Source organism: Urocampus carinirostris, chromosome 1, assembly GCF_059441175.1.
Source record: "Urocampus carinirostris isolate Australia breed hairy pipefish chromosome 1, RoL_Ucar_1.0, whole genome shotgun sequence".
NCBI classification, from domain to species: domain Eukaryota; kingdom Metazoa; phylum Chordata; class Actinopteri; order Syngnathiformes; family Syngnathidae; genus Urocampus; species Urocampus carinirostris.
The window spans coordinates 41,349,938-41,361,626 of record NC_142349.1 but is presented as its reverse complement, the minus strand read 5'-3'; the positions used below and the strand labels follow the sequence as shown (position 1 = coordinate 41,361,626).

General features: G+C 39.5%; 1 protein-coding gene across 1 annotated transcript; it reads left to right on the top strand.

Moving 5' to 3' along the window:
- The first annotated feature begins 5,092 nt into the window (after nucleotides 1-5,092).
- On the top strand, nucleotides 5,093-11,486 carry bri3 (brain protein I3). The gene is made up of 3 exons (XM_088339246.1): nucleotides 5,093-5,605; nucleotides 8,209-8,311; nucleotides 9,893-11,486. Exons 1-3 carry the CDS (start codon nucleotides 5,434-5,436, stop codon nucleotides 10,023-10,025), a joined length of 408 nt encoding a protein of 135 aa, XP_088195372.1. The 5' UTR covers nucleotides 5,093-5,433; the 3' UTR covers nucleotides 10,026-11,486.
- The last annotated feature ends 203 nt before the right edge of the window (nucleotides 11,487-11,689 follow it).

Genomic DNA, 11,689 nt, shown 5'->3' with positions numbered 1-11,689 from the left:
GTTTTTTTATTGTAGTTCATTGTTGATGAAGAATGGTTGATTCTGGTTAATTCTTGTGGTAAAAAGTTGAAGTCATGGATGGCTACAGGCCATTCCACTTGTTTTTCACATTCTATTTTTAGTCGATTGATTCACAAGAATAGTGGAAGATAAATTAGGAAGTTATACGATTTCAATGAATATCCATGTTGGATATTTGGACTGGTGTGAAATTACAGCTCTGTTGGATATAAAACACACTGAAAAAAATACACTGGCACACTGGTTTACAAGAAAATGTAAAAAAGTGGCACTCCACACCAAAATGTTTGCTGACCCCTGCAATAGATGATAAAGGAAATAAAAAAGAAGAAAAAAAGCAGGTCCTCTCACAATATAAGGTCCTCACAGATGCCTAGCACGTTGTTAGGCTGTCATATAAGTTCCTGTTGAACCTTTCCTGTACTCGAGATGCATGTGAGCAGAGCTTCTCTGTTTTGAAATGTGCAAAAACTGGGCTAAGTAGCTCACTGTCTCTGGATCTTTTGGAGGCCTTCATGCTCTTGTACACCGAAAAGGAAATTCTTATGTAAACCAGGGGTCTCGAACTCAATTAACTCGGGGTCCAAAGATTTGGGGTCTAAGTGAAATCGGGTTTTCCACAAAAACATCGGATAAAAACATTACACTGTATGTTTGTCCCCTTCAAAAAGTTTTCTCATTCTCCTCTGACTGAGGTTTTTGAATTTGTCCTTGCCCTCATCATGTAAAGTTTAAAATCAGGGGCGATTTTAGGTGGAGAGTTTTGGGGGTGCTGAACACCCAGAGTGTCTTGCTGGTTAAAAACATTTTTTTCATTTCACTTAAAGTTATATAATTCAGTTATGATAGCATCCTTGCACCCATCCAGCCAACCATCCATTATCTGCACCGCTGAGCCTCAGTAGGGTCGCGGGGGTGCTGAAGCCCATCCCAGCTATCTTCGGGCAGTGGACAGGGGACACCCTGAACTGGTTGCCAGCCAGTCGCAGGGCACACAGAGACAGACAACTCGCTCGCTCATTCACACCGAGGGACAGTTTTGGACCGGCCAATTAAGTTGACATGCATGTTTTTGAAATGTCGGAAGAAACCCATTATCTGCACCGCTTATCCTCAATAGGGTAGCAGCGGTGCTTGGGTCCATCATTATGATAACATTTTTATTAAAATATTTTGCCAAATGCTTTTATTTTTAAAGGCCATTTTTTATCAGTTGGATGCTTCTTTTAATACTGTTTTTATGAACTAAATGTTCCTCTTTTCAACTTCAATTATGGCACTCTTAGTCTTATAAGATACTCTCACGGCAATACACCAGAGACTCCGCCGCTATGGCGCCATTTACACTAGCCAAGCGAAAGAGGAGTGAGAGGGGTGCTATGAATGAAATGGACTGAACCATTACAAGGCGGTGGAGTATTGTATTTACACTGCTGCAGTGTTCACATTTTTGTTTTGTTTAACTTTTTAAAATATTTTAGCTAGCATTCTTCATTACTGTATGCCTATCCTGCTATAATTTTGGGGGTTCTTGGCTTAAGTATAGGGGTGGCAAAAACGGGATGATTACGCCCATGGTCAAAGTTAAATATGTTCATCATTCATCTAGAGCAGAATCTTTATATAAGTGGGCTGCATTTGGGTAGTAAACTCCTGGACTGGAAAAGGGGACCCTTACGGCTTTGACTTGCACCAAACTCTAAACTTACTCAAGTATTATTTTTCTCGTCAGCTATTTGGAAACATTCAGTGCAATAGATGAGTTAAGTTTTACTATCTCAGGGAATTCCGCCCTCCCAAACTGGATGTTAGTTTGGGCCACCACCACTATTATTTTCTCTAGCGCTAAAATCGACACAAAAGAGGGCAAATGCTATGAGTCAAGTACAATGAAGGGCAATAAGGTGCCGGTTGGACCCGAAAAAAACAAATGTGTTAAAAGAAGGATTGTTATGATTCATTTCACTCGTCTTTCATATTTTGCCTGTCACTTGAGTGTGCCCGGAGATGTGTGTTGTGCTACGTCTTTACAGAATTTTGCAGTTTAAATGCCTTCACCAAATGGCTCCTCTTACTCAGAATAGCAAATAGTGATGGTTATTCCGTGTCTTTTTCAAGAAGCGGCTCTTTTGACAGGTTCACTAAAAAGAGCCAGCACTTTCGGCTCCCAAAAGCCTCTTCAGATTGTTTTTGTTGCAGTGGTTAGCGCGTGTGCGGCACAGTTCTATGGTCTTGGGAACCTCCTGAGTGGGTTCAAATCCAGCTACCGGACTACCTGTGTGGAGTTTGTATGTTCTCCCCGTGCTTGCGTGGGTTTCCTCCGGGCACTCCGGTTTCCTCCCACATTCCAAAGACATGCATTTCAGGTGAATTGGCCGGTCAAATTGTCCCTAGGTGTGAATGAGCGAGTTGTCTGTCCCTGTGTGCCCTGCGATTGTCTGGCAACCAGTTCAGGGTGTCCCCTGCCCACTGCCCGATGATTGCTGGGATGGGCTCCAGCACCCCCGCGACCCAACTTAGGATAAGCAGTGCAGTAAATGAGATGAGATGAGAAGGTAACAGTATAACAAGAGAATAGCTTTATTGAAAAAGATTATTGAAAAACAGTGAACAGCATATAGGAATGTCAACAAAACAGGTCAACTCAGGACAAAGTCAAGAGACTGGTGGAAGTATGCCCAAGAAAAAACTTAATAAAACAGCTGAGAAGAAAGCTAATCCGATTGACTGACTGACGTCACAAAGCCCCTACGTGTGTGTGAAACATATCCCTGCAGGGCTTCACTGCTTTATGGGGCTTCATTTTGCCACCACTCCACCTTAGTCAAGTCAAGTCATTTTTATTTGTATAGCCCTTAATCACAAAGAGTCTCAAAGGGCTGCACAGGTTATTACACAGACTATTTTTCAGACTATTATTACATCATCTCCTGATCTGGAACCAACACGAGGGCAAGGAAAAACTCAAAAAACCTCAACATGAGGAAAATGAAGAAACCTTGAGAAGGGACCGCATCCCCTTTCAGGATGACCAGACAGCAAAGGATGTTGCAATCACAAATAATACATAGATATTGTCAATTTTTTTTACTAAAATAAAAAAAGCTGGAAGTTAGAACATAGTCAAAAACATGTTTTTTCCATTAACAGATGTTTCATTTGTTCATTCAAGTCAGGGGTCTCAAACTTGTGACCAGGGGGGCAATTGTGGTCCCCAGGGTGATAGTTTGAGACCCTCGACTTACTATTAAAGTTTCCCTGCCTGCATGCAGATCTCAAATGAAACTTTTGTGTGTTATTTTCCTACTAGATGTCGCTGTATTCTGTCGTGCCACCGAAAACGAGTGCCCAAAGCACATTGGAAGAAGACAAAATACAAAGACTCAGAGTGACCAAAACACAGTGTATTACTTTTGAAAAGAACAGAAATAAGGAAAAAAAGAAAGAACAAATACAAAAAATGTCACAATCACCCGGATCTGGAACACCTGTGTTCAGGATTTGGCGCCAACAGCCAGGACAGCTGATTGGCGCACCCTGTCCATTTAAATCCTCAGCTTCCGAAAACAATCTGTCTGATAGTACTATGCTACCGGTTGCCATCTGCTCAGAAAGCCTGTACCGCCGACTCTTTGCCTGCCTCCTGTTTTTCTACTTGATCTCCGTTGCCGACCCGTTTCCGAATTTGCCTACGACCTGCGCTGCCAGTCTGATTCCTGATCACATTTTCGAACACGACGACGCCCTTCTTCTCCAGCCCCGACCAACAACACGACGATTCCGCCTGTCAAACAACGGATCGAAGAATCACGCCTTGTCATTCCTTCCTTCCAATAAAAAACAAGAAACGAGTGCAAGTGATCTCAGTTTTCCTTCCGTCCTGCTTGACAAAAAAGGACTAAAACGAAAAAATAGAAAAATAAAAAAGAAATAAGACAAAAAGTGTAATTCAAGAAAAAAGGGAAAATAAAAATGAAAAAAAGAAAATCACATTTTTTTTGTTTTCACTTTTTTCTCTTGAATATTTTTGATTTTTTTTCTTTCCTTTTTTCTTTTTGTACATGTTCCTTTTTTACTTTGTTTCCCCCTACTTTTCTTTTCATTCACACCTTCCTTTTTAGTAAATTCTTCTTCCTTATTTTGTATTCCTTTAAAAAAAATCTGGTTGGCTTCTTTTTCTGCTTCTGTGAGAAAGCCGAGTAAAAACTGGAAGAAAAAATGTGCTTTTTTACCTTTAGTTTATATTATACATGTGTTTCGTTATATCATATATATGGTTAATTAACATTTTGTTGTGAGATACTGAGTTGCTCGACATGAATGAGGTTTATTATAAAAAAGAGTTAAAAAATGAAGTAGCTTGGACATTCACTGTAGAAGGAAAAAATACATGCAAATATAAATAAATAGAATAATACATTTTCTTATTCAATTGGATTCATTTTCTGCATTAAATCATTGTTGGTAATATACTGATTAAAGGGATAACCACAAACCTGTCTTTTTTCTTTTTCTCCTTTTAAACTTCATTTTTTCTTAACTTCTTTATACAACAATAATGATTCGTAATATAATGCATCAAAGCAAGTGAGCCGTTTGAGAGCCGTCTCTCTTTAATGAGTTGAGCCGAAAAGGCCGGTTCTCTATAAAGAGACGGACTTCCTTTCACTACACAACTAGCACAGATTGATGCATGATGGGAAATCCCCAGGCGGCAGACGCATGCGCACAGTAGCATCAAACCCCTAGCTTCGTTTGCAACGGAAAAAAAAAACAAAAAACAAAAAAACGATACCGATATAGAGGCTACCGCGGCGAACTGGCTTGACTTGATTTGCCGTTTCGTGATAGTCGGTGTATACCGGATGGTACCCATAATTGACAAATTTGCGTTTTCACAGATTTTCTTGTACGTCGTACACGTCTTAAAATACATAATAAACGTACAGGTTGACAGGTATGTCAATTTGTAAACATTTTGGATAGACAGTGAGATTTTTTTAAAATGTTATTTTGAAATGATTGTACTATCTCTTTAAGAAGCTCGGCGCCTGCACGGGCGTCACATGATTCATCTCTTGTGACAATCAAAAGAGGGGAAGTCGAAGTAGGCTGAGTTGAGCAGAGTTCAAATCCATTTTGGTGACACTTGATTGTTGATCTTGGCGCTGGAGGAGCGACAATGGAACTGAGTTAACTCTGACCATTGCTGTGTCGATGTTGTAACTGCCGTTTGTTGCGTCGCGAGGAACAAAGTTGCCGCATGGAGAGCGACCAACTTTCGTTTTTGACGCAGCGTGTTTTTTGGTGAATCGGTGTTCATTTGGGGGAAGCAGGGAGGCAAACAGGCCGGACGCACTTCGGTGTCCTACGCATAAAGTTACGTGGCCAAGGGATCAACTTTGGCCGACGATGGCGGACACAAACAGCAAACGCCTTGTTCAGGACAACCCTCCTGCCTACAACACTGTACCCGGGGCTTACGAATATGGACCTCTTCCTCAACAGCAGCAGCCACAGCACGGCTACGGGGCCATCCCCGTTGTAGCCCCGCCGCCCTACCACTATCCGCACGGCGGCCATGGTGGGTAGACCTTATTTATGATCGTTCGCGAGTCAAATGGCTCTAAGAGCCGGCTCTTGGAAGTGAACGATCTAATCACCCTCGTTATCCTTCTATTTCTCTCCCTTCCTCTTTCGCTCTATCTCTTTTTTCAGCCCCTTGCACCTTCAACCTCTTTTTTTCTCAGTCTATCTCACTTTCTCATTTTCTCTCGGTATCTTTCTCGCTCTCTTCCTCTCTCATTTTCTTATTATCTTTCTCTTTCACTTTGTTTCTTTCTCTTAGTGTCTTTCCCTCCCTCTCTTTTTCTCGCTGCCCCCTTAGGCTATTTCATCTTTCCCACTCTCCCTCTTTCCCTTTTCTCTTTTTTTAAAAGCACTTGTTACCGGATATGAGTGCCATCATCTGTCTTGTTTGCTTAGTTTACTTTAGGTTAAGGTTTGCCGTATATTAAGACGTTATACGCTAGTTGGATAATAATTTGTTTGGTGCATGTTTCATTATTATTTGTTGTACAGTGGAACCCTGGTTCTCGACTATAATCGGTTCCAGAACCCTGTTCGAAAACAGATTTGTTTGATCACCGAAATCATTTTTCCAAAGTAAAAATATTGTAAATCGTTTTAATCTGTTCCAACACACTGAATGTTTACCTTGAATGTTTAACGTTAACATAAAGCTAACCCAGGCTAATAGTACGTTCGCGTTATCGTAATCTTCCGTACGAAAAATTACGCTAACATGAACATGTAAAAATAAAAAAATCAGGTCGTTTACAAGTCATTTAGCACCCGGGTCTCTACAACAAGTGGTGAGCGGTTCATTGGAAAGGAGCCCCGTTCCAACACCCTGAAAGTTGGGCTTTGTTCCAACATGAATGTTTACCTTGAATGTTCAACGTAAACAAAGCTAACCCAGGCTAATCGTACGTGCGAAAGATTACGCTAACATGAACGTGTAAAAATAAAAACAAGGATAAAGAAAAGAATTATGAATAGAATTTCTTACCTTTGTGGTGGTCAGCAGAAGGCGCAGGTAGACGGTGGGGAGAGGGATGGAGGAGGAAGGAAAATTATTGTTTGGAAGGATGTTCTTTTCTCTTAAAATACCGATCTAATGACACTTGCTTCTGCCTTGTTTTTAGCACTTTTCTAAAGTGACTCATGACAGTGTCAATAAAGTCATCGTACTATCGTACTGATCGTAGATTTAGCCATGCTGTATTCCCTAGCGAGATCAGACACTCGCACACCTCCTTCATATTTTGCTATTATTTCCCTCTTAAATGCAATAGTTGTATGCACTACTTTTCTTTTTTCACCTGTAGCAAGTTTGCTGCTTGCACTGACTTTCTTCGGAGACATTATTAGGGGCTAAACCACTTCGTACACCTTTATTAAAATAAACAGTTGGTCACGAAAAGAGCGATCTACACCCGTACACCGCTCAGCATCGCACCCTAGCGTACCCACTCACGCATTACCGGCGTTCGAACTCCGATTGTTTGACCGAACAGCGAAGCAAGAATTTCTCGAAATTTTTGGTCGGACTCCGATTTGTTCGAACTGAGAGAAGTTCGAAAACCGAGGTCCCACTGTATATGATTAAAAAAAATCCGAAGAGCCGTTCGGGAGGCGTAAGGGTGGCTCTTTTGAGGGAGCGCAGCCGAAAAAGCCGGTTCTCCGAAAAGAACCGGAACTCCCATTACTAGTCGACGTACCCCCGCATTGTGCGTCTCGTTCACGGCCGCGCAGTTACACAAAGTGTACATGGAGGAGATGAGAGTCAGTCGCAATTTTTCTGACTCGTCCATGCGCCTTTTGTGTTTCTGTAGTTCAGTGTTTCTTAACCTTTTTCGAGCCGAGGCCCACTTTTTTAGTCGAAAAAATCTGGAGGCACACTAATATTAAGATACTAATTCAAAATTGTTTCTATTTTAAAGCTTAAATGATCATGTCGCCTAAATCGACAGTGTAACATGTTCATTGTTTGTGCTCACCGTGGATCTGGAGGTGATACAGGTTATTTATTTTGGTCAATCATATTACAATATTTTGGATTTTACTATATTTATAACTAATAATTGAGAATAACAATGAAATTTCCCAAGGCATCCAGTGTAGTCCTGTTGGGTCAAGTAACACATGAATCTCAGCAACACCACATGGCACTTACCTACATTCCAATTGCCGTGTTCATCTATAAAAGCCATCCAACAAGGTCAAAACAAAGAATTTAATGCTGTGCAATAGTATTTATTATAGAATGTATGGTGATAAAGAGCCGCTCAATTGTTAACCACCTCCCACCCCGTGTGCTGTTTAACAGTTCTCTTAAATACCATCATTGTATCAAAGTTCACATAAACAAATCTCAGGACCAATGTCTACTCAGTTTGAAAGTCACTAATTTATATTCAAGTTCACATATTTTTTATTTGTTATTGTTCCTACATTTGTAGGGATATTTTATATGCTACAATTGCATACGTTGCATTAAGAACGACAAAAGAGCATTTTCACATGTGGACCTTGATAAACTGCTGTGGTTTACTTTCTGATTTTGTTTTTTTATCACCTAAAAGAAGTTAATTGAGAAATCATGTGCAAATTTCTTTCAAACAGCCCCAGGACAGTTGGCAGGTGCCGTCTCCCATCAGCCCTATGCTGGAACCTACACTGTCATCCAGCCTTCCGTTGTGGTGGTAGGAGGCTGCCCGGCCTGCAGGTACAAACACGCAAATCATATTGTTTCACATACAAAATGAAATTACAATATTTTCCTGACTATAAGGCACCCCTAAAAATCCCAAATTGTCCAGAAATTTGAAAATGTGCTTTATGTACCGCAAAATACATTGGATATATCTGGAAATGCAAACAGTATTTATAGGTGTCTGCATTACAACACGAGGATTTATGGTATACTACCATATCCATATCTGAACGACGATTGATCAATTTCTAATCAGAGGTGACCCAAATTGCAATAGACTGTATGCGATGGGATTCCAATGTGTCTCGTGGTGGTGAAGGTGCTGTCTATTTCCTACTAGACCATCAGTGGTTCACATAACATACGAAAAGGCAGTCGAGCATATTTTATCACACTAATTCTACTCGCGGTGCTAGACACATTGATTTGCATAGTACATTTTTTTTTGTACATTATAATCTGTACCTCCGGTGGTCTAGTGGTAAAGTGTCGGTGACCTCACAGCCGCGACCCGGGTCCTATTCCTGTTGTCAAACAATTTATTTTGTGAATTTGATCTGCAACACTTATTGTGTATAAAAAGCCCATCAGTTATACACAAATAAACATGGTATTAATTACTGTAGTCTCAATTTCATGCGCTTTAAATATTGAAAAAATATGTGACAAAAGACAGTTTTTTTGGGGGGGTACACTTTATAGTGCCGAAAATACAGTACAAGTCTATGGCGTCCCCACTAGTTGGAAGAAATTGTATTAACTAAGGATTATGGGTTTTTCGGGGCATATTAGGATTAAGAGAAGGCTGATAACTTTTATATAGAGCCGATATTCATTAGCTGTAAAAGCTCAGGAATTGCATGAGTTTTTATAATGCTAAAAGAAACAAAGAATATTATTCATTGACCATGAAATCTATTTATAATGGGAATACATGGTTATGGATGCATATAATGTATGTTAGGATGTTGTATTAACTCTATTGAGTGATTCTCTTTTCTTTGGAGGTCAGGACTGAGTTAGACCGCAGGTCAAATTTGACCCGCTAACAGGGGTTCGTGGTGCCAATTCCTTACACAACAAAAGGAAATAAAATTAGGCTTGGTAGCAATTCTGATAAAGGTACATAAAAACTAAAATAGCTCCCTGAAACGTCAGACTACCCAGAAACATGGCAACAATTTCAATAATTTACAAACACTTCAACCAAAATTTAAATATTTACAAGAATTTCAAGCACCCGGACAAACCCTGTATAATTAAAATGTATTTGCAACAATTCCTAATTCATCAATTTTTGTCTTAAATTCAGAGTCCAATGTTAATCGTCAACACAATTACAGTCTAAGATGGATTTCCAGCCCTTTCCTCAATTATAATAATTATCAAGCAGTTTGCTCGTTTGAACTAAAAAGCACTTTTTATGACACTCAAGGTCACCAAACAACAGCAAAAAGTAAACTAGGAATGAACTAATCACTAAAGATTATAAATAGTTGTTTAAATAAAAAAAGAATACAAAATAAAAACCGGAATACTAACTGTGAGCCCAGCTCTTTTAGTGAGTAATTTCTCTTTCCTCCCCACCTTTAGAGTTGGCGTTCTCGAGGACGACTTTACCTGCTTGGGGATCCTGTGCGCAATCTTTTTTTTCCCACTGGGAATTCTCTTCTGCTTTGCTTTGCGACAGAGGCGATGCCCCAATTGTGGTGCCACCTTTGGATAAAGGAAACAAAAGCGTTGAAGACGGAGAGAAGCTGTGCAAAAAGTTTGGGGTAATTCTTGGTTGAATTTTCAAGGGCTACTTAAAATGCAATGTAACTTTACCAAGTGAAATTCATTCTACTTTCTGCATCCTGTAGTTGATCTAAAGGAAGTGGAAATGTGTTCTGGTACATTTTCTTCACACAAAATAAGTAATTGCCGAGGACTCGGGCTGTAAGCAATCATTTTACTCATTTTCTTTTTACAGGAATTGGGCCCAATGGGATATATGTTGGAACACAAATTAAAGTGTAATCTGTGCTTCCTTGGACTGACAATGAGGCACTCTAAAAGAACCAAACTTGCACATAGCTCTTGTCTACCCGATGGTGTAAATGCAGCCCCTTTGCTTCCACATTATTTTGCCTTTCTCGTTGTGACTAGTGTCACACCGGTACACCCCAGTATGTATGCATTTGCATTTAAGGTCTTACCTGAAATTTCAACCCCAAATCCCAAACTTTTTGTAGGTATTGCAGTATATTATGAAAAAGAAAATATTTTATTTTTATGCCTTTCTTTTAGTTCTTTTCCCACACTGCTGTGACTGACATAAAACACGCTAAAATGTAAATCCAGATGATCTCAGTTTAAATATAGTATTTTCTTAATAAATCATAAACAAAAGGCAACACTTTTAGTTTTTGTTCACACACAGGAGTCATGGTTTTTGAAAGGACAAACAAGAAAGACTTAAAAAGAATAGGGAGCGGGGTTTTTTTCTTTAATGTATCTTTATGTATTATTTTGGGGCCATATTTGCACAGTTGATAATTCTGCTCGCTTTTCGTTGTTGTTAGGTTTCCTTTTTCCCTCCTGCGTTTACTTTAGGGCCAGGAACGCTAACCTCAGGTAGCTTCACCTCCTTCCTTGTTTGAAAAATGGGTGCGTTTTCGTGTTGAGAGAACAGGAAGAATTGAAAGATCATAAAGCTGGATTCGTCTCTGTGGCCCCTCTCGTTTCAGCAGGACAATCAAAACCGTGTCTTCCGACTGGTAAAGGTGTCATTTTAGAGAAAACAGAAGTCTTGGCAAACACCGCTTATAATTTTACAAAAAAAATTAATGCATACACGACTCGTCTTTGATCATACTACTTTTTTGTATCCTGCTATACTAGATTATTATATTACATGGTATCAGTTTGTGGACCGATTGTTAATGGAATACATTTACTTTATTTCCGTCTGTTTTTTTCCATAAAAGCTAATATAGCCGAACTGTTTTTTGCTAGGTATACAAAAACGGCACACATTATGCATTTCTGAGAAAATTCCCTTTTTTTCCAAGCTATTAGCATCTGGTCATATTATGTTAGAAGCATACGATTTCCGTATGAAACAAACTGTTAGCGAAAATTGTGTCGCTGATATTTTTCAAACATATTGTGCATTTTCCTAAAAAATAAAATCAGCCAAACATGCCTTTTGTCTCAATTTTTGTTTCTAAAATGCTGTTATTCCTCATGCACAGTGTTTTCACTTAAATCACACAGGCGAACACCCACATTAACGTATCTACATACCTTAACAAAACCTTCTTGTAAACGACAAGGAATCAAATCTGTAAATATAGACTCAATAGATGAGCATGTTATAAGTTGGTGCACTTTATGGAGGAATACTTT